The following is a 25,225-nucleotide window of genomic DNA, read 5'->3' as shown; positions in this document are numbered from 1 at the left end:
TATATATATATATATATATATATATATATATATATATATTATATAAACTAATTTTTATGTTTATTATAACTCATACATTATTTTTTATATTTATTGTTATTATATATATAAAGATAGTTATATTTATATGTATAAAAGAAATTGTAGTATTTTTAAAAAAAATTAATTAACTATTTAAGTTGTCCAAATGAACTAATTAAACTGAGCCGAACAGTTCGCAAACTTTAAATGAACCGAACTCGAGTTAAAAAAATAACTCGTACTCGAGTCGAGTTTCGAGCCGAACCAATCCTTATCGAGCTGAACTCTGGTTCGACTCGGTTCAGCTCATTTCCAACCTAATGTAGAGTGTGAAGCATAGGTTAGAAATCTTTGGGCTTGTGGAGGGGGAAACCAAATCCAGTGTTATCATGGCAGGAACCAAATCCAAAAGTCACTGTCCTTTCACAGAGACCAAAATCATAACTAAGCTTATTTAGTAATACAAATACTAACGGATTTGGATTTCCAACATAGACTTTCTCTTCTTCCATTCCTTAACCAATACCTTTATAACACTGATTCACATGAATACATAACCAATACCCTATAAAAAGGACAACATATGTACCGGAGTTGCGTATCGGAGTCTACGAAAGATCGATATACGCAAATGGCCATATATTGTTATGCAATAGTCATGCATCTTCCCCAAATACAACTCACAAATGACCGTATATTGATAATCAATAGTTTAATTTAAATCTAAATCTAACAACTTATCTTACAACAAATCAAATTATCTCAGTCTTTCATTTATTTTTCATCTTTTATCTCTCTACAAACATCTCCAAAAACTCATTTAAAAACACCAAAGGACAACTTAAACTTAACACAATTTGTTGTCAAAATAACATTATTACATTACAATTTGAAAACTACTAATATCACTTCAGTGTTAACTAGCTATACTGCTTAAATTACCTTTATGAACCTGCTTCTGAAGAAATTGAAATCCCATCTACTCATGATCTTGAACTGTCCAACAGCTAATGGTAATTACATCACAACATAGGATACATCAATCTCAAGCATTATAAACTGTCACACATTTAATATGTACAACTTGTGACACCAAAGAACATATAAATGACTAGTCACTATTTCTAAGTAGATTTAGTGACAATGGTCTTGTTGATATTTTGTTAAACATCCCTTACCTTCAGCCTTACTTCGGAGTGTGAATGGAGTGGCTTCTTTGGACTCAAAGGAACACTTGAGAATTTAAGAACCAGAATTTTGAAGCATGGTATAAGTAATATATATAATGCTCCCAAAATAAATGGTGATGCAGCCAGCCACCCTAATAACTGCAAAAAGTTCAATAAACAAATAGTTTTCGAATGTTATCGTTGTGCAAACTGTGGAAATGAAATCAAACATTGATCCTGCAAAAGGCAAAATAGGGATTCAAGCAGAAAGACATTTTGTGATGACTAAAAACATGATGTAATTGAAGCAAGCTAGCGAAACAGAAATATCACATGATTTTAGAATCCTAACATGAAACAAAGTTTATGCACGACATCTGAACTTCTTGATACCTATTAACATAAAAAAAAGGGCAAAATTACATTTGCGAGAGAAAGGAAGATATTGATACTTCAATTTTGAGTTTTATATAAGCATCTATAGATATTATCGATCAGTCTTCTTGATGCAAATGCACGAGAAAATATCATATTAGGGACCTACCGCGTGTGCAACACTTAATAGGACTTCTTGCGAAGCTTGACCAGTAAGAACCTTCTTTAAAGCATCCGATGTTAAAGGGAAATGTGATCCACCAGTGATAGTTTCACCAAAGCGTAAAAAGGGTACAACAAGACTGAAATACCAAATAAATTATAAATTAGGAATATGAAAGTTGTTCACTAGAACAAAATCAACATTATAATCAACTATGAAACAAGTCAACATTGACCCAGGAATAGGAAAAGGACTTGAAATGTCCAACACATGACAAAACAGGGATATGAAAAGACATGAGCATAACTTAAAAAAGTCTTATATTTCCATTTATTTACAGAACAATATTAATACACAATATAGGAACCCTTTTTCTAAAAGTAAAACCATTGTATTTGTATTAAAATGATTTGCACCATGTATATTGTGTAACCCAACTTAAATCTCAACTCCTAATACAACAATCACCAAGCTTCATTCGACTAGGTATAGTTGGCTATATGGATCAACTCATCCCATTAAGATCTATAAAAAATAATTAAATCAAACCATTCAAAGTAAGGACTTTTTAATGGTATAACTGTAAAGTTTCCGTAGGTTTTGCGTTTTCCTAATTTCCTCCAGTCTTTCCAATCAAACTATATTCCATCTGATCCACTTTCACTGGAGCCTCTATTTGTCCTCCTAGGATACAATTGGATTTGAAAAAAATAAAATTTATTTTTCACAAGAAATATTTTTTTAAGAAAAAGGAACCTCCTAAAAAACTTGAGTCATAAAGAAGTTGTTTAACATATATTTTCATAAAAATATCTTGATTGTAACATAACAAAATACAGGTATAATGATTCACAATAAAGACGGAAAACAGATGCAAATAGATAGTACTGAATGCAAAGTACCTTAACTCAATTGGAGTAGCAATAAAGTTTGCAAGCATCACGGTTGGAGCATGGCAAAATGATCCAAGCAATGCAATAGCCATCACGCAGAGAAATACAGTGACACCTATTTGATAAACATTAGTATATCTCACAAATTGTAGCAGAACTACCACATTCAATGTCATGGCATTTCATTATACTTTCTTAAACATCTTCCTTAAAGCATATTCTTCATCTTTTTAATGTTGATAATTTGATACATTAATCAGTTTAATCTTAAACCAACACATATGTAGTTGCATCCCCATCTTGAAATACTTTCGAATTGGTTCTATCACTAATAACATATTGAATGTCGTTGCCCTCTCTAGGATGCCTACAGACTTAGAAAATAATAATCATGTTTAAGATGTTATCATTCTTTTCTACCATTAGGACTCAAATATATAGCAGATGCTCTGCATAGTAATTTTCTACATTTATCCCAAAAACAGAATAATATGTTATCCTTCAGATGTTGCCCATAGTTTGTTAGAATTTTCATTCACCCGAGAATAATGGGAGAAGGGTTTCCATTATTTGGAGATCTCGGATATGGTATTACATTTGAAGTCAATGGGAAAATCCATCAAAAATTGTGAAGTTGCTAAGCATGAACGCTGAACACCAAACACTATGCTATCCAATCAACATGGATAGAAACAATAAAGATCGTAGTTCCAAAAGTAAAAATCAAATTCACACTGCAACATGATGAAGATTGTACGTTGAGAAAAAAAAATGTATATCTCTCTTTAATTGGGTTCCAACATAAATCGCAGCATATTTCCAGGTAAGTTAATTACAACATACCACATATAGGAAATACTCCCATTGTAAAGCCAAGAGCAGCAGAGAAAGCCAACTGCTTCGGCTCAGCACCTCTGAAAGAATAGAGAAATTAACTAACTTTAGTTGTCTTTAGAAGTCTAATTGAATAAAAAATGTAATAAACAGATAAAGATTTCCAAATGAAAAACTTGATTCCATAAAACAAAATTTCCAACTTTGGGCTTAAATAAGATGGAGATGAAGAATAAAATCATACAACCTCCACACACTCCTATTCTTAGTTTATTAAAAAATACAAACATAACTTAACAAAATTAAACATCAATAAGATGTCATATACAACACTCTTTTGTAAAAGAAAAAAAAGTAAATCATCAACACTCTTTTGTAGAAATAAGAAATATTAACAATTGAAAACAATTATCAGCATTTAAAAACAGATTCCATCTAATCATTCAACAACAAGGACAACAAGCCTTAATCTCCCCCTACCTGGGGTCGGCTTGTACTTTAAAAGGGCAGTCCATTGCACAAGACTAACACCTAATGCATACAGAAACAGGTAGATGTAACCAGCTTTGCCCACGCAAACGAAGAGACTGTTTCCGGGATTTGAACAATGACCCATGTTACAAGGCAAACAACCTTACCGTTGTGTCAGACTCACTCATCTAACAATTGCATTAGAAAATTAAACAGAGAAGATTCAGGGTAATTTCAATTAAAATAATATTACCACTCTAGATTGCTGATAACCATAAACAAAGAAGAAATTGCAGATGAATCAGACCCATTAGTGAATGGTATGGATGAATAGTATATCAGAGCTGGGGAAAATGAAAACTTTGAATGACAGTGCATTAGTACCTGCGGAGAATGGAGAGAAGAGGATCAGTGATCTTATTCTGGAACCAATCGCCCATTCCCATCTTCTAATCTTCCTCCTAAGTTTCAACTTTTAACTTTTAACTTTGAAGGGTATTCCTCTAAATTGAGATCCAATCTTCTAGATAAGGGAATCAGATATTCTCTCACTACAAGAAACCCCAAATTCGATCCATAAAACAAGTTAACAAAATTAGAAGAAAAAGAACATTTCTTGTATTATTTATTATTTACTATTACTGAAAATGGAATAGAAATAGAGCCTATGTGCACTAATAGTGTAAAAGATTTATACATAAGTGTGTTATCCACTATTTATTTATAATACTTTTATTTAAAAGTCAATAATAACTAAAAATTAATGGTGAATGATATAGTGACAATGTAAAAAATCTTTACACTGTCTATATATATATATTTTTTTCATAGAAATATAGTAAGCAGTGCTGTTAAATATTAATAGCTATCAACTCTAATAGTACCATAATTTACAACACTATATACCAATTTTATTCTATATGTTTTTTTTCGATTTTATTAGTTTTGCTCACAATTTGAAAAACTAAAAAATTGTCCTAAAAGTTTAAGACATGTATCAAATTAATTATTTTTAACATATTTTCTAACATATAATAGAGATTAATTTGGTACAAAAAAAATTAGTTTAATTTACATTTGAAATTTTTAAACATTATTTTAAGTTTTTCAATTTTTGAAGATTAAATTGGTAATATAAAGAAATATGAGAGTATTTACTCATGATTTGATCCGTGGTTGATTATTATACTTTGAATTTAATATCTATATATTGTTAGTATAAAAATTTATCCATAATCATTATATTATTCATTTGTATTTTTTGAAGAATCAACGATGATTAGATATAAATAATAGATGATACAGTTATAATATATATAACTCGTTATAATGTTGGTGCATATATTTTTTCTCTTATACTTTATGTTAATTAAGTTATATATATTATAATAAATTTATATATAAATATAATAATTTGTAAGGTATAACTCAGTTATTGAAATGTTTTAACTTATTAAAAATAACTATGAGGTTTAAGATTTAAATTCTTAATATGTTATTTTAAAAATTATAATTTTTTTTCCATATATAAACTAATTTTAACTGATACAATATAATATAGTTTAAACCAATTTAATTATATGTCTAATATAATTACCATTCTTACCCATATGAAAACTGATTTTCTAGTTGAACTGATGAATATGAAATTTATAAGTATAATCTCCCACTTTGTAATAAATTTTTTTAGTTGTCACCCCTTCTGAAGAACCGTTCAATTATAAATAAGCTTCACAATTTTCATATTGATAAGATTTCATGAAGGTATAATTGCAAGCTCTTGCACAAAATCAAACATGGTCCCTAGTTCCTCTTCCATAGGTGGGTTTAACCCTTGTAAGATATAAACCAGGCTTGTTGCCAAGTTAGGAAGGAGGTGTTGATTATTTTGAGTGGTAAGTGGGTTTAACCATTGAAAGAAAATGTGTCTATGGGAGGTGTTGATTATTTTGACACTTTCTCACTAGCAAAAATAACCATAATAAGTTTAGTTTTTACTTTTCAAGTCATGGTTTTTAGGACTATTAGACCTTAATAATACTTTTATACACATTGATTTATATGAAGAAGTCTACATTACTCCTCCTTGAGATAGTGCATAATACATTTAGTTTATGTATCACATAACATGTTTATCACAAAGGTAATATTCTAATAATAATGTACTAAGCACCATATAAGTATGGCAGGATGTGCTAACCGATAAAGAAGGGTAAAATTTTACACATTCGGTGTTGCAAATAAGATAGAATAAGTTTTTATCGTCTCCACATGGAATTGCTAAAATTATAGCCTTTCAGTTAATGTTTACCGTTTAAGCTCATTTATGTAATTTAGGTTGATTGTTTGTTGACACAAACACTTCGAATGTAATTTATAATGATAAATATAGATAATGTTGAACTTCACACTCACTCTCAATATACACTTGATTATTTGTTTCATACCATTTAGAACATTTTATCCATATAATCACCTCAATATGATTAACTAGTAGTGTCTTAGTCAGTTGGTCATTTATGCAAGAAAGCCCTATGTCTAACAACTTTGATACATAAGAATAAGAAATATGAGTTGCAAAATCATGCCCCTATGTCTAGTGATTCATGCATGCAAGTTAAGTAAAATGCAACACCTCAAATGTGCTAGTCGCCAATGTTTTGGTCTATACTAGCACTTTACCAAAAATAGTTATATGTGTAGTAATTACGATGAAAAAATTTAGTTTTATAAACCTTCAAACACATCTCTATATATAGTAACATATGTTAATTAGTTTGAGAGTTATAAAATCTCAATATTAGTTCTATGTCTAAATAGCAAAAAGTGAAGTGCATGATATGACAAATAATACAAGTTTAAGTTTAGCAAATGCACTCTTTGTTGAATTAAGTAAGTTTAGAACAAGGCGTAAACTTAAACACATATTCAAAGATCATGCAAAGAGTTGACCAAACTAAAAACAAGTATTAAGTAAAGACAAAACTCAAATGGAATCAAACTTCATGGGTTAATTTGAATCAAAGAGTATACATTATGATTGTGCTACATTCAACCCAACTATGAAGTGCTTAACTACTCATCAATGTAAGTATGTCGGGATAATATATTTATAGGACGGTAGAACCACACACAATTGAGTATCGATTATCACCTATGATTCAATGAATTAAGTAAGCTAAACTCTTTAAAATTTAGCTAAAGCGAGATTACAATTCGAAGTGGGAGTGTGTCTGTTTGGAGTGGTCTTGATGCCTTTAAATACATTTCTGATGCTGGTCTCTGCGCTTAGTGCATCGCCTGTGCGTTTAGTGTGGGATCCACCTGGCTGGGTGTGACTCTTGGACAGACCAGACTGCGCTCAGCGTGATTTCTTGCGTTGAGCGAACCATCCATTAGGCTCAACCTATGATTTGCGCGTATTCGAGACAATAGACGCTCAACTCAACTATTATAAGCTGTCATTTTTGCTGAGTGTGACCTTTGTGTTGTACTTGATCGAGTTTTGCTCAAAAACTTAGAATTTTCTACTCTTGTCCGGATTAAGCATACAAAACCACTTGGGAATAATACTTAGCCAATCATGAGTTTTTAACTATATATAATTACATTTTCAATTATTTGAGTTGATTAAATTGTAAAAATAGCTTAAAATAGATGTAAAATATAAATCAATTTGATACGTAACAACATGCAATAATGTGATTGACCTAGGTGCTTGTTAGCTTTGTTCTTCATACAGTTTTTGGTAGGAAGTAGTTAAAAAATGTGAGCATTATAGTTTTCAATTATATAGAGAGGGCAAAATATACAAACCTTAACCCATGTCCAATATAGCCTCCAAATAACCGTTTAGCCATTAGCTCATAACCGTTTCTCAATCTTCTAAACACCCTTGATGGAAGGGAAGAAAGAAAGAAAATGCTTTAGAACTTTGTAGCTTTTATTCACGTGAAACCCCACAATTTGAATGAGGTCGTCTTTATATTAGGGGTATATGCTTTAAAATAAAGCTCATTGCTAAATGCACGGAGCCCGATGAAGTTTTGTTGAGAATAGAAATAACTAAGATGGTTGTTTCAAATGTCTTAAATTGTTGTACTTAAAAGCCAGGTTTTTTCGGTACTACCTAAAGCAATTTGTAACTTGAATATACCTCATGTTTATTGATTAGAAGAAGTTTTAATTTTCTTTTACATTGATGCAAGGGTCATATATATAATGGATGACCTTGCTTGAGAAATAAGCTACCTATTCAATTTAACTAACTAAACCGAATTAACTAACTTTTGACTAAGTAAAAGGCATGTGCTTAATAATAATGCACATGTGTTAAGGAAGGTTCAATAGAGCTTGAATTTGGTTTGCTAAAAACACTTTTGGTGTCCCATGGGGTCTGTGATGACCGAGTAGGGAAAGCTAACTGGTGCACCATTTGGTGCCCCATCATGTGTGCCAATATGTGCGCCTGATCTTGTCTCTGTGCCTGTGCTTGGTGCATCAATCTGCTAGTCCGCCCAAGCCTGTGTCTGGTGCTAATGTATCCTGATGCAGCCTGACCATGCTCATGTCCTGGTCCGCCTGATACTTCTGGTGCGCCTGGTCCGCCTGATGCTTCTGGTGCGCATGGTGCTTCTAGTGCGCCTGGTGCGCTTGATGCTTCTGGTGCGCCCTGACCGTGTAATTCTGATGCGCCTAGTGCGCCCTGACCGTGTAATTCTGGTGCGCCTGGTGCGCCCTGATCGTGTAATTCTGGTGTGCCTTGACCGTGTATTTCTGGTGCGTCCTGACTGTGTTGCTGATGGGCGAAGGTGACCAAGCTTGACCGTGCATTCATGTGTTAATGACTTGACTCTAATACTACCAAATATATCTCATCACTTTTTAGTTAAGGAACTAATCTTTTTTTGGTTCATGGTTGCACCTCTCAACAAATATTGCTCACAGGAATCGAACTCTCAACTTTAGGATATAGTGAAATCTTACACAACTAGATCAATACCTTGTTAGTCTTTATAGCTGAGTTGTATTCAAGATACTTGGTCATTTTATAGGCTTTTTTCCTCCATTTTTTTTCATTTTCATAATATCTTTAAATCTCCACTCCTAAAATGTTTAAGGTCGTAAGAAAATACATATTTATATATATATATATAATATAATATAATATAATATAATGAGAATAACTATCACATGAAAATTATAATAAAAATAAATTTAGGTTATATAATTATACACGGATTGATTAAAGTCAAAATTTAGTTAATGATAACAGATGGTTTAAAAGAGTGTTATTAATAAAGTATTCATTATCAAAACAACCAAGGTATATTGATACAGTTAAATAGCTGTTTAACCAATTATTTACTAATTAAATCATATAATTATATTAGATATACATGTATTATATTCAAACTAATACTGAAAACACTACAATTTAGAAAAGTCATGTCTATCTAAATTAATAAGTATGATTACTATTGTTGTACCTTACCTATACCAAATTTGTTGGAATAGGTGATTGTTCCTAATTGAGTTATATGTGGACTTTTCCAACTCAACTATGATTAACTCCTATGAATATACCTATATTAATTTTTTTTGGTACTATTAAGGATATATTTACTTTTTCAATAAAGAACTAATATTTTTTGGGTATGTGACTGTCCCTCTCAACAAATATTATTTATAAGAATCGAACTCTTAAACTTTTGGTTATCCTGAGGATCTAACGAAACCTTATACCACTAGACTATACTTGAATATTAATTAAGTTTACTTTGTATAGACCTGATTAAAGTTTTCAAGTAATACGTTTTGGTGGACATCTTTGCCATGGGACTAAAAATTTCTCTTCATCAATTTAAATATATGAAGTTATGCATATTAACAGACTGAGTAGTTGAACCTGTGACACATTTTTGTTTCCTTATGAGAAAAATTGAATCCAAGTCATGTTCAAGTCTTATGTATAAAAAACCATAACAATATCTAATTCACGGTTATATGTGGATTTTTCCAACTTAACTATGATTAACTCCCTTGGAAGATACCTCTAACTTGAATATTAATTAAGTCTACTTTGTATAGACCTGATTAAAGTTTTTCATGTAATACTTTTAGGTGGACATCTTTGCCATGGGATGAAAATTTTCACTACACTCTTTCTTCATAGATTAATCAAACCAAAATGACGATAATATTCTTACTTACACAATCAAAATGTTTTCAATGATTTTATCTAACATTCTGGCTTGTTTGACAAGAAGTAACATGCAAGAAAAAAATAATTAATCTTATTTAATTTGTTTTAGGTGAAACTGTTGTACAAAATCACTTTTCACCAACAAAAAATCATAAAATTAATATGAAAATAATAATGCTACAACTCAATAACAGGAGAAACTAAGAAGAGCTACCTTCACAAAATTTCCTAGAGTTAATTGATGTATTGAAACTTAGTACTGCAAAAATCTTCATAGCCATAACCAGAAATAGCTTTAATATAGCAAGCACTGAAAAAATAACACAAACACAAAACACCACTACACCATTGTTTTCCAAAAATACTTTATTTTCATCGATCTTGTCAAACTCATATCTGCATCAATTATAAAAAGAGGTTAGATAATCAATAGCATGAATGGTGAAAACAAAGCAATGTTCATATTGACAAATAAATCAAGGATTTTATCTTATTCTGTACCAAAGGTGCATATTAAAGATACTTAACGGAATAATATTCATGGAAATGGGTTATTTTGTATTTTGTGATGATGTGAGATTTTTAGTTTTCCCATAAATACTCACTCTTATAAGTATCAATAGAAAATATAATAAATCAAATTAAAGGAAAATACTTTATGAATTAGGGGCATGATCTTAAACGCTCACCTAGAATCATAATTGTCATTGAGCACATTACCCAACTGCATGGAAATATGGGATTTCCAAGAATCAAAATCTGTTACATCTTTCATCTGCAAGGACAACAAATAATTTCTATAAATTAATGGAAAGTAAAATTATACTGATGTTATATGATTATAGTAAAAAAAATGTAGCCAAAAATATTCAGGAAGAAATGTAACATACTGTAACATCCACTAGGTCATGGAAACTTCTAATGTTTTTTTTGGTCTTCTTCAGAATTATATCATTTTCTCCAATGTCTTTACTATATGCTCTGAAAATATTGAGATATCTTGGATTTAAGTCCTCCAGATACTGTTCCAAAACAAATAAATTTATGTCTAGAAAATGAACTTTCTGCATCAAAATCTTAAGAACAGTATCCCCTGGCATTCTTCCAACTTGACTAGGAACAATTCTATTTAAAGAATATTCTTTTGCAGAAGAAATTTCTGAAGCATGTTCAAGTTTGATCCCTCTTAAACTATTTTTCAAAACATCATTAACACCCTCAGAATAGTTAGGATTGTCTTGTGTGTTTATCAAATCCTCCAGCATTTTCTCAACAGCATCCACACCATAAACTTCAACTATGCTCAATGTGCAATAAAATTCTGAACCATAGCGGCTTTGAAGATTCAAATTAAGGTATCTAACCCATTTAGGCTCCTTAAGAACAAAACTTTGAGCCTGCTTCACATTTGAGGCAGTAAAATTTCCAAGGAAAACCCAATTATCTGTTGGATAGAGCAAACTACCATGCAATTGAAAATCTTTTAAATTAGAAGAATGGTGTTCAAAATTTGCTAGATCTATTTTATCTACTAAGATTTCTTCTGAAAGTTCTATAATCACAAATTTCTCTTCAGAAGAACATGGATTTATGAGATACTTGTCTTTGTCTCTGCTTAAGATATTAGAAGCACCTTTGGATTCTTTATTTGAGGCTAAAATTTTTGCACCATTTGATGCTGAAGCATAGTTGTATTCTGCACCACCAGGCTCTACTCTATGTATTACATTCCCAGATATACCAATTCCTGAATTAATTTTCGGACCGATCGCCCTGCTCTTGAATTCGTCGATACCAAGAGGAAAGGCCTTAGACAAGTGATCATATTTTTGCACATCATTTTCATGTTTAGCACTAGATTCAGATGTCTCAGCTTCATGTTTCTCTCTAAAAGGAGAATTGTAATTTAATTTGTCATAAGGTTCAGCATAGGCTAAGATTTCTTCAATTGGAATTGACTCTCCAACAAAACCATCAATTTTAGCACCATTAGAGCAGAAATACTCAGAAGGAACGTAAACATCAATTTCTTTAGTCAAATATTCATATGCATAGTTAGTGTTTCTACACTTTGTGTGGTTATATTTATTCCTATTTGATACACCAATTGGAAGCACTCCAGACCCATCTGCATATAAAATAACATAAATATACTAACTAATAAGGATAGACTACACACATTTGGAGAGAGGTGCATATGCATTCTTATGTTTTTTAAAATGCAAGTCAGCAAAGCAATATGAATTGGTACTTAATTGTTTGTCCTCACCATATTTACCTCCTACATTGTGAGTGTATAGTTACTTGGTTCAAGTGGTTCATCATTTTTTACATTAATTTTATAAGACATAAACTTGATATGTAGATGCAATACGATAACTCTAGTACATGGTACGTACGGTAAATGAGAGAATTATATAACTATAGTCCTCACTAACTAATCATACAATATTCATTATATTTTGCAGCCTAATGCACGAGGCTTTCACTTAGTGGGATCTGAGAAGAATAGATCTTCGCAACCTTACCCCGCAAGTGGAGCGATTGTTTACATGTTCACTATGCAACACGATATTCATATTATATAGTAGGAAAAAACGTTAATTGCAGAGATATACAATCCTAAATACTGCTATTTTATTCACAGCATATACCTCAATGGCTAAAAAGAAAACAAAGGAAATACCTCTATCATCATGGCCAAAACTTATCCATAACCTGAAGATGAAGACAAGACCCCACAGAACAAAAACCAATGACAAAGAAACTTTGTAGAAATAGTTTCTCTCACTTGAAGTCTTCTCTATAGTCCTTCTTTTCAGAAGAGCTTTACGTGATCTCTGCATTGTTCATCAAAATCTAATTCAATGCAACTACCCTGCATCAGAAAACACAGCTTTTCCGTCAGTAAGCTCACAATAAGATACACAATCATTTAAAGTTGTGTTTATATTTACATTAATTTTGCTACTTCATTTCAAAACATATAATACATATATATTCATTCACATTCATATAAGTCAAATGTTATTCCAATATCAGTTTAAACTATTATAAAATAAACTATTTTTAGTTAACTTTTCTGTTGAGCAAAGTGCCACAAATAAAATAAGGCTCTGAAATCTCTACGTGGGTTCACAACATTTTAAGGGCATATATATTCAAAAATAAGAAACACATAAAAACTGAAAAGTTAATGCAGTAAAATAAAACTTTGCCACTCCCACCAATGAAAGAAAAAAGTTCAATCTTCAAGTGAAGCAAAAGAATACTCTAACGTGCCACCTAAAACGAAAGTGACATGACTTTTTTTCCAATGCATAACATGTCGTACAATTCGTGTACCACAACTATGGTGTGATCTTTTATAAGAGAAAAACTGCATACAATGAAAATGAAATAAATTTTTATATTATCACTATATTATCTATTAATTACATTTAATTATCATTCACTCTCTTAAGTATAAATTATGAATGGATGGTGAATAATACATATTTGATGAGCGTGTATAATACTTTTACAATTAGCTAATTATTTAAATGATACTAAATGATATGTTTTGACCAATATGACACAGTAAGATGACAATGTTATTTTCTCTGTTTAAACAGTTAGAAAAAACAAAAACCCGATAAAAATTACTCCAATTCAAAATGAAGCAACATAATAAACACTGTTACAATCAACACTCACCAATTAATTTTGACTATAATAATCTCATAATATTATATCTCAAATCATTTAACCATTTGAATCTACAATCCTTCTTCTAGCACCACTGAACTAAAACAAAATTAAAATATAACAGGCACTATACTATAAGGGATCATGCTACATAGGACTATAAGAACTGAAAGTGCATAAAATCTCAAAAGGTCATCAAAATAACACAAGAATTACTTGTGGGGTGCAAATAACACAGCAAAGATAAATAAGAAACATTGAATTGTGTCACCTTTGGGATTGAGAAGTAGTGAATTTGGTCCTTGGAAAGGTCATAAAATGAAGATATCTAATTGAGATTAGTGAAAGAATCAAATGGGATAAGATGCATACCACATGGAATGTGAAAACTGCTTAGAAGATGTATAGTCAACCTCTTTTAAATCAGAGTCTCCTTTCTTTTGCATTCATTGGTAACTACTAACAACCAGCTTTGTAGCTACATAATCTTAGTAAATAAAAACTGTCATATGGCTAAAAACTTCCAAAACATGTTGAATGCTTAATCACTTTGAATTATTTAATATATTAATGAGTCTTCTATGAACGGTGTATTTGAATATTGAATTGTTATAGTAAATTAATAATAGAAAATGGAATGGGTTTGATTCTATAACACTATTGCATATTATACATTGAAAAATCATGTAAAATGGAATTATATCACATTATCGTCGTGAGGGTTGAAACATTTCAAGCTGCTTATCAGAAGTATTTAGCCTATAACGTGTCTTTTTATCCTTAAAGGTCCGAATAAGACTTTTTAAAAAGCTTTTTAGCTTAATAAATTAGACTTACTAATCTAAAAAATATATTAAATTTAACAAACTGACCTATTTAATTATATTATATATTTATATTATATTATTTTAATATAACTAAAAATATTATATATAAATTTCAATATACAAAATATACACAAATATAATTTAATTATTAAAGCTAATAAACTTATTTAAAAACAGACCATTAGGTTTTTCAAAGGCAAAATTGTTGATGCATTTAAAAGTCTTATAATGGAATATATTTGTAAATAATATTGCAGATCAAGCTGAGCTTTTAGTAAGGGTAGGTTTGTGCCTTAAATTTTTTTAAGTAGATGATACCCATACTACTATGTATTATATAAATTAGGTCTATTTAAAGTAAAGTCTAATATGACATATTTTCATCTCTAATTATGTCGTTAATTAAATGTATAATTTTATTGCATGAATAATGAGTTAATCTTTCTTTTTTAGGTATGTAGTTATCTCTTCCATTATATGTTGTTCTGTTTTTTTTTTTGCATATTACTTTTGACTTTATATATAATTTCATTCCATGGATAATAAATCAATCTCATTTTTCAGGTATGTAGTAGTTATCTCTTCCATTATATTATATGTTGAACTTTTTTTTGTATCTTATATTTTACCATATATGATACTTGGAGATCAAGGTGAGCGTTATAAATCAACTTCCATTTGGTATTATTGCACAGATAAGTTGTCATTTGAACGAATATTAAAATTTTAATTATATTTTATAAATCAGTACATTTATATTGGGCACGAAAAAAGAAAAACTACAATTTATATATTAATCTTTTTTGGTACATAAATATATATATTAATCTGACATTTATGGAAAACATTTTAATAATATAGTCATATTTTAATTCCTAATTATTTTTATATCCTTCCAGTTTTTACCGTAAATAGAGAAAAGTTGTATTTTTTCCATGAGATTGTTTTTAAATTTGAAATAAAATATTTTTATTTAATTAGGATTTTCAAATATTTTCTTAGTTTTATTAAGTGGTCAAACAACTCAGTCTCACATTTCCATATTTTCACACTCATTTAAGGATATTAAGATGAGATACATGATTATTAAGGAAATAGAATCAAAGGATTTTATTCCCACTTCAAAACTAAGCAGTTACTTGGTCATGGAGAAACTTACTTCCTATAAATTTCTAAATTACATTTAAGCCTAATTTAATAGTCTTGGACCAAAATAAACAGTCAAATAGTCATGAAATAATTATATTGTATCAAACAATTTATCTTGAAATAATCGTATGAGGAGGATTGATTTATACCCAGATTAAATTATACAGATTATACTAAATCTCATCAGTTCAATTTCTTTTAAAATTCAATGGCCATAACATTTTAGTTTAAAAACCATATAATATTCTCCTCTACCTCTCTCATCACCCTTTTAATTAATTGCTCTCATCCATTCACTTTTTTAGCTCTCATCCATTCAATTTTTTAGCTCCTCCTCTTGAAGGTGAAGGTATATATTCTATGACCCCCAATCCATGAAGCCTTAAAAACAATATTCCACTAGACTATTATCAATTTCAAAACCCCACTTATATCAATCTCCATCATAGATATCCATCTCCCCCACAAACCACTTATTGTGTTCCTCAATTACATTGAGGGAGATTGTGTCAACTTCATCTTTAACATTATATATCTACTCTAATGTATGTTTGTATTTTATATAGATAAGTCAATATTCTTTTAATATAAACTAGTAGTATATTCGTGTGATTCGCACAGATTGATTTAGTTGACATTGAAAAATGTATTTAATATTCATATTTAAATGAATGATCCAGTTTTTGTAGTTAAATAGAGTCATGTAATAATATAATACTATAATATAAATATTATAATTGTATGAGTTGAAATAAAAAATAGACATGCAAGTCAAAATGGTTGCAATAAATTAAAATTTAGTTCATAATATGATCAAAATCTTTGTTTTCATTTTTACTATTATATATTTATTTTGTAATTTTACTTATTTTTATTTTCTAGTTAGTAACTATTTTTAATATAATTTTGTTTTAATAAATTAACATTTTGTATCTTATTTTTAGATTATTATTTTAAATCTTTTATACAATTATTTTTTATTTTTATCTATATTCAAAAACTATGTGTAAAACATGGAATATTTGGTAGCTTTTCTAACTTTCAATATTTTCCACGTTACATAATTATGAATTAGATATTATTATGATTCAGTTTTAATAGTCATTACTTTTTAAATCCAAATATAATATTTCAACTTTTTAAAATTTGAATAACATAGAAATAAATTAGTAAATTTTCACCGATGCAAATTAAATATTCATAATCGTAGATGTCATAAGTATGAAATATATAAACAAACATCAAATCTATCCAACATTATTGAATTACAATGAATTATTTTAAGTCTATTAATTATTTGTGCAATATACCCTTACTTGAATTAATAGATATTATGTTGATATGTAAAATATTCCCTTAGAATAATGTAAATATAAAATGATATTAATAATGTATATACATTTTATAATACCAATAAATCTTGTATTAATAATTATTACATAAGTCATTCATAGAATGATATATAATTAATTAATAGAGGAAATTTTTTATATCAATAATGCATAAAAACTAAAGTCATAAACTAAACTGAAGTAATCAATTAAGCTATTCTCTATTTATATTTTATTTTTAGTATTATATTTATTTTATAATCATTTTACTTTTATTTTCTAGTTAGTTACTATTTTTAATTAAATTTTGTTTGAATAAATTAACATTTATATCTTCATTTTATATCATTAGTTTTCTTACATTGAATTCCTTATCTGTTACATAATTATGAAATAGATATGATCAAGTTTCAGTTTTAATAGTCATTTGATATTTAAATCGACATTTTCAAATTTAAATAGCATTGATGGTAAGAATATGTTAGTAACATCTCTCCAATTTAAACTTATTGTTCATAATTGCATGTAATCTATAACCAAAAAATTAAATATGTAATATATTGGAAACACAATTATCTCAATTCAATTTTTATCGTAAGTTAAAACTAACTGTTATAAATATTAATAGACCGACTTTATATTTAGTTTGATTGAAATTGAAGAGTTTTAATACATTAAAAGTTCATTATTTACATATACATATAATGAATAACAATATATATAATGTAAATAAAAATAAAGACATTAGTTGTAACACCGTGATTTTATGTGTGAGTTTTATTAAATATTTAATTGACAAATGATTAATTTTAGAAACTAATTGGTATTGATTTAGGCTAAACCTTAGCTAAGTTTTAGTCTTGTACCGTGATTTCCTAATTTATGATAAATTTTCATAATTTTCTGAGACTGAAAGTCTTCGTGCCTCTTTTGGACCCAAATTCACCCTAAATTCGGCCCAAAATGTGACTTTTGAGTTCTGTAACTCAGAATCGAATTCCGAATGTGTTATTGGCTTCGAAATATTATTTCAATCCAAAATAGACACCAAGTTTGTCCATAACCCATCTCTAGATGTTTTTCATTCTGAAATCCAAGTTTCAACGTGCTAAACGTAACCATAATTCAAGAGATTTTTAATCTTGGGCTGAGTTTTAGCCGACAATACTCAGGCATGATTTTTGGCTGAGTTGTAACCATAATCCACCATGATTCCATGTAAAGTTTGGATTTTTCCACTTGTTTTTGGCTTGAAAAACCATAGCCTTGGACAAGTTTAGAATAGTTTATTTTTATATTTTAATGCTAGAAAATTTAATGTCGGTGTTTGAATGTGTTTAAAGGTGATGATTTGTACATCAAAGAAAACTTTAATGTGTTTAATGACAAGTTGAAAAACCAAAACTTTTTCCTTGCCATTTGGCCTAAAGATCGTAGCCTATATGTGTCTAGGAAAAGTTTATTTTCTATTTTTGAAATCCAAAATATTTAGGAGTTTAAGTGTATTTGAAAGTGTTAAAGTAGTGTTGCTAGTATGCTTAATGAATGTGTTATCAACACTAAAAAGTCATGTGATTACCTAGAATGAAATGTTGTTGGATGACACCCCTTGGACACATTGGTGAAGTTGTGAACCATATTAAGGAAAATGATGAGTTTTTTGTTGAAAAATGTTGTTTAAAGTATTATGTGTTAAGGGTTTGATTAGTAAATGATATCATTTGATTTCCAAGTTTAAGTAATGATCTGGGATAAAAGATGACTTATAAAAGTCTTGACTTTATAAACTTAAAGTGTTATGAAGTGTGAGAAGGTATAATAGTTATAATGTGGACGTTGTCAAGATAAGCCTACTTTAAAGTGATAAGTTTAACTTAAGAAATCTTGATTTAAAATGTTAGCTTTTGATATGTTATTCTTGCTTATGTGATCAACACTATAAACCCTTGTGGTTACTATAGAATGAAATATGTTGAGATGACCGTAGAGTTTTATTGAATCCAATTGAGTTAGCTTACTTTAATGTGGTAAGTGTAACTTAAGAGATCTTGAGTTAAAGTGTTGATTTTGGTTAAGAAACTTACCTTAAAGTGGTGAATATAGCTTAAAAAGTCTTCATGAAAGTATTAGTTGGTGTTAAAGTTAAAGGTACAAACTTTGTTAAAGTCTTATTTTAAAAATGATTGTTTTCTTAAACAAGACTTTAGATGATAAAGGATGGATCAAGAATATGTAATCTTGGACCATATAGATTAAAGTGATTAAGTCCATGAGAGGTTAAAAGATGTCTTTACCTTAGGGTTATCATGCAAAATGTAACTCGCAATATCACTAATTTGTTTTTGTGTTTGCTTCCGAAGCTTCTGAAGTTGGAAAACCTGCTCGTTCACACTTAAGGGAATCACTCACTCGACAATCTAAGGTGGGAGAGAATACATCATGACATAGTGGTGTCAAAATTTGACATCCAGATCTCCTAAACTACCTTAAAAGTTTGGAGTTGTTTTGGGTATTAAGAAATCTTGTACTTAATCAATTTTCTGTTTGTTTGGATCAAGTATGTGTGGTTTCTTAAGCCATATCGTTTAAGTTATGTCTATGTGTGGAGTAATGTAGTGGTTATCCATGGATGAACATTACTCGAGTAGTTGTCACTGTGATAATCGATTAACGTTTAGGTATAATCAATTATCAGATCCCTCGCTTGGGCGAAGAGGTCCTAGTAATTTTTGACTTGTTTTCATCGCTTGAGCTCCATGCTCTCGCTTGGGCGATAGGTCCGAATAATTTTATCTTGTAACTGTGATAATCGATTAACGTTTAGGTATAATCGATTATCAGAGCCCTTGCTTGAGCGGCAACTCTCACTTGGACGAGAAGTCTCCAGTAATTTTTGCTCGCTTGTGTCGCTTAAGCGAGAGTTCTCCAGGAAGATTGGATAATTTTTATCGTTTGAGCGCCATCTCTCACTTGGGAGAGAGTCCAATGATAACCTTTTTACCAATGTTTCATTTTTATTTAAGTTTTAGTTTCTCAAACCCATTCTTCTTCAATAAAACCTATAAAACTCCTTCATTGGGGATAATGTACCCCAAAGATGTAAACTTCATAAGAAAGAATAATTATATTAGGTTCTTCAGAGTTTGTACAAGAAGTTCATCATTACCAAAGTAATAAGTGCTAACAATTTCATTGTTAAGGGCGAGGCTCGAAAGGTTATGTTTTTTCCCACGCAGCAAGATCGTCTGACCGTAAAAGGCTTGACCATTGGGTCGTCGAGGGTTATTCAACGATGGTTCGTAGTGGAGATGAGGTTTTCCTCGGTTGATGTTAAGATTAGGTCCCCCTAGAAGCATTCCTGATGGGAGATGTCTTAGGATGGGACGATCGTAATAAAAGAATGATTAAAAGATTTAATCTGCTAATCTTAGGCAGTGTGCATACGCATTGTAAATAGTAAAGTAGTGGAGAGGAAAATTACAAGAGACGAATGAGTCCCGAGATGTTGAGAGGGTCGATGATAGCGGTGATGCGTCAGCAAAGCCTTGAGGGAGAGTCTAGGTGAGACTAGTTCCCTGTATTCATGGATGATGTATTCCGTTGGATCAGACAGTTCTGACGGCGTAAACTACACGATCTCTGACAACCCCTTTTTGCAATCAGGATCGATGAGATGGATGTCCAGAAAGTGTGTGATACGACACTGTCCTGAAATGGACAGTTCCACTAGAATAAATCAATCATATATCCTTGCGAGGAATAAGTTGGTGCGTTCAAATCGGCTTGTTATGATCTGCTAACCTCGGTTAGTGTGCATACTCATTATGAATAACGAAGTGGAGGAGAGGAAATTTACGGGAGACGAACGAGCCTCGCGATGATGAGAGGGCGGCGATCGCAGTGAGCCGTCAAGAAAGTCTTGAGGGCGAGTCTAGGTAAGACGAGTCCCTTGTATTCCTGGATATGATATTTTGTTGGATTGGATAGCTCTCACAGCGCAAACTAGACAATCTATGACAACCCCTCTTTGCAATCAGGATCGATGAGAGGGATGCCCAGAAAGTGTTTGATACGACACCATCCTGAAACAGACAGTTCTTCAGAATAGATCGATCATATATCCTTGCGAGGAATATTTTTGGTGCATTGGAATCGGCTTGTTATGGGACCTGTACTCTTGGTTATTTCCGAATAGTTTATTGGAAGGATATTGGTGTAAGGATCGATGAAATAAACGTAGAATTCATACATTGAGTTCATGGATATTGATTCTCATAGTTTGAGATATAATATCATTCATCATTTGCATTTATGTATGCAGAATATATTGTGTATATTATGTGTGTCTATCTGAATGTGATATTCTGTGTAATTGCATGTTGACAATGAATAATATTCATTAGATGTCTTACTCCCTTTTATTTCATCTTGTCTTCGATTCGCATTCTCGTTCAGATGGACCGTACCGCGGGGATTCAGAGCTATCGCAAGAGGAGATGGAGGTTGAAGAGGAGGAGGTGGAAGCCCAGGAGGAGGATTGTGTGGATTTAGTCTGTATAGAGGACTCCATTGAGGTGGTAGACCTCTCCTCCGATTCTGGGACGGAAAAGGACCCAAGCGAGTACCCTAGCGCACCCTCAAACACCGGAGCTAGTCACTAGTAGCCATTTTCATTTCTATTTTGCTTTTGAGGCGGGTATTTGTGTAGGGTACTTTTGATTTGCTGAATGGCTTAGCCTATTTTGTATGTTTTCAGTTTAGACAAAGATTTCATTCCGCCTTGTTTTTCGTACAATCATTTTTCGTTATGTCAATGAAGAATTATTCCACGATATGCTGAGTTGTTTTTTGTTACCATTAGATAACAATTGTTGTCTTTTTTGCAATTTAGGTTACTTAACATGATGTCCCGAAAAGAAATCAAATATACGGAAAATATATTTATATTATATTATTCAAAAATTTTTTTACCCATTTTTGGGCAAGGTTGTTGGAGAAATTTTCGGGACGTCACAACCACAAGGGTTGATAGTGTTGATCACATAATCAAGAACAACATATCAAAAGTTAACATTTTAAATCAAGATCTCTTAAGCTAAACTTACCACTTTAAAGTAAAACTCTATGGTCATCTCAACACATTTCATTCTAAAGCAACCACAAGGGTTAATAGCGTTGATCACATAATCAAGAATAACATATCAAAACTTATCATTTTAAATCAAGATCTCTTAAGTTAAACTTACCACTTTAAAGTAAGCTAACTTAAGTTGATTCAATAAAAATCTTTGGCAATCTCAACACACTTCATTCTAAAGCAACCACAAGGATTGATTGTGTTGATCACATAATCAATAACAACATACTAAAAGATGATAACTATGTAATGGTGTATGTGTGAGAGATTGAGAAAACAGGAAGAGAAATACCTCAAAATCTCTTATAAGTGCTTAGAATGCAAAGTGAGGAAGTGAGGAAAGAAAACTGTTCTTCCTCAAGGCCAAGGGGTTGCTTTTATAGAGGGCAAATCAGATTTGGGGAGAGATCAAAGTGGTTCTCCAAAATCATGGTGGTGTAAGGAGTTGATGAGTGATTGGGGGATTATGTAAGTGATTGTATTTTTCCTTATTCAACAAGAAAGCTTGACTCATGAATGGGTGATGTGACTAATGCGATGAAACATTGTAATTAAAACCATGCCCGATTATTATTGGTTGAAACTCCGTTGGAGATAAAAAATCTCTCGATTTAGGGTTACATTTAGAACATCGAAACTTAAATTTCAGAGTGAAAAGTATCTAGAGATGAGTTATAGACAAACTTGATGTCTATTTTGACTCTACATCATATTTCAAAACAAATGGCGCAATCAGAATTCGATTTTGAGTTACAGAACTCAAAAATCACATTTGGACCGAATTTATGGTGAATTTTGGCCCGAAGACTTTTCGTCTAAGAAAATCATGAAATTTTACCATAAATTAGGAAATCCGAATACAAGAATAAAACTCAACTAAGGTTTAGCCTAAATCAGTACCTATTAATTTCTAAAATTAATCGTTTGTCAATTAAATAATTAATAAAACGCGTATAGAAAATCACAGTGTTACAATCACACTGGATCTCAAACTCTAGAGCCTTTTCTCTCAATGTGCATAGATCTTTTTTGAGGGATTTTTATGTGTAATTCTTGTCTATTTTCACTAGGAAATGTGCACTATTTATAGTGTCACACATGTATCTTGAAATCAATGATAAAATATTTTTTCCTAATTTGAAATTGGAGAGAAATCCTCCTCTATTATTACATATAATCTCATTTATTTCAGTGTCAATTTTTCTTTGTTTTATTTTTGGAAATAAGAGGTGCTTAAGGATTTTATTTTGTAATGAATTTCAACACATGCTTAAAATAAAAAATTTAATTTCTAATTATGTATTAAATCTTCATTCAACAAAAAAATGTGAATTTAAAATTATTTAAAAATTCAAATTGAGTGTTATTTGAGTTCTATGAAACTGAAAAATATATCATTTAATGATTAATAATTTTTCTAAAACTCAAAAATTATTATAATACACCTAATGTGTAAAAAAAAATATTTGGCTCTAAAAAATAAAATTAGTCGAAATCCCATTTTTTTGAGTTTTTGCATCATCTTAAGATTATTACATTAGGTAAAATTGATGCTTCTAAATCTTATAAATATCATATAAGATACTTAATGCACAATCTCAAAATTATTCTTTTGGACATGTTTTTGTTATGGAATATTTGAAAGATCACTAACCTACATAAAAATCATATTAATATTAAAAAGGAAATCCTTACCTTATTCACATCGCAATTATAAAAGCACAATCCAATTGATTCGATATGATTTACATTTTTATAATTCAATCTTTGATTTGTTTTATTTTTAGTTGAATTTCTAAATATTTAACTTTTGTTAAGGTGATTCATGCAATGTAAACAAATTGATATAATTTGATCCAGCTTATTAACTTATTTTATAATTAAACCTAAATACAAGCAAATCTTTAACTCATTCATTTTATTTTATTTTTTATTACTATTGTTATTTTTAGAATAATTTTGAAGAAACATTCTTTCTTGGCCGAACAAAATTGGTTGTTAAAAATTATTATGATATTATAGTTTATATTTCATCATCTTTAACTTGTAGATATAAGTAATATAAATGAATACTGAATGATTTATATAAATCTTTTCGTATGCATATTTATTACATTCTATTAATTTGGGAAAATATGAATGCACCGACAATATAAAAGTTTTTATATTGATGTTGTGCCATTCAGCATTCATATTTATCATCATTACGTTTTAAATACAAGTAATACAGTTGAATAATAAATAATGTTCTAATCATTTATAAATCCTTACACTAGTAATGCATATATATATATATATATACACTCATAAAAATGTTGGGTTATTTGAATTGGTATATAATGGTACTACGGATGGGCCTTAATTATTGGTCTAAATATTTTCTTATTAAATATTATTAAAATATATTACTTCCTTTTCAAAAACAAAACAAAAAACTGGTAAATGTTTAAACTTTCAACTAATTTTGTCAAAGCCGAACAAAAGAATAAGCAAATCTTTTTTGGTTATAATGTTACATAACAAGTTAATTTTCACGTAAAAATAGGAACCTCGCAATATAATGAATAAAAAATTGTAACTTTCATGTCTATACTCAACTTTGTACCGGTTCCGTAAAAAACTGTAACTTTGATATAAGAAATAATTATCAAATATAGGGAGAAAACGAATTAAGAATGGTATAATAAAAAAACAATTGTTAGAATTTTATCCCATAAATCCAGATTGAATTTTTTGTTTTTAATGAATGTTTTTTCTATCATTTTATTCTAAATTCTCATAATAATATAATTAATAAAAAAATTCAGAACTTCTATTGAAAAAACAAGAGTTAAAATTTATTTTGTGAGTCGGATTTTAGAGCGGAAAGAATGAAAATTGAAGGTTTGAGAGTCTTAAAATAACTTGTGAAATGACTTTGAAATCTTTTTTCTCTTCAAAATTAAACTTGTAAACGAACATCC

At 30.0% G+C, this 25,225-nt stretch overlaps 2 protein-coding genes across 3 annotated transcripts; both read right to left on the bottom strand.

Annotated features, from left to right (window-relative positions):
• Positions 783–4,517, bottom strand: LOC109343428. Of its 2 annotated transcripts, none has more exons than XM_019581701.1 (6): positions 4,311–4,517; positions 3,465–3,535; positions 2,631–2,736; positions 1,735–1,867; positions 1,200–1,349; positions 783–1,028 (listed from the first exon to the last, which is right to left on the bottom strand). In XM_019581701.1, the coding sequence occupies exons 1-6, from the start codon at positions 4,370–4,372 to the stop codon at positions 1,005–1,007; spliced, it is 546 nt and encodes a 181-aa protein (XP_019437246.1). In that variant the 5' UTR covers positions 4,373–4,517; the 3' UTR covers positions 783–1,004. The 2 variants fall into 2 exon arrangements, with proteins under 2 accessions (XP_019437246.1, XP_019437247.1); XM_019581702.1 differs by having other exon boundaries at positions 1,212–1,349.
• Positions 10,304–12,977, bottom strand: LOC109342345. The gene is made up of 4 exons (XM_019580346.1): positions 12,818–12,977; positions 11,022–12,259; positions 10,821–10,906; positions 10,304–10,527 (listed from the first exon to the last, which is right to left on the bottom strand). Exons 1-4 carry the CDS (start codon positions 12,975–12,977, stop codon positions 10,332–10,334), a joined length of 1,680 nt encoding a protein of 559 aa, XP_019435891.1. The 3' UTR covers positions 10,304–10,331.

This window comes from Lupinus angustifolius, chromosome LG03, assembly GCF_001865875.1.
Source record: "Lupinus angustifolius cultivar Tanjil chromosome LG03, LupAngTanjil_v1.0, whole genome shotgun sequence".
Lineage (NCBI taxonomy): Eukaryota > Viridiplantae > Streptophyta > Magnoliopsida > Fabales > Fabaceae > Lupinus > Lupinus angustifolius.
The sequence above is the reverse complement of the archived record's forward strand: the minus strand, read 5'-3'. Positions and strand labels throughout refer to the sequence as shown.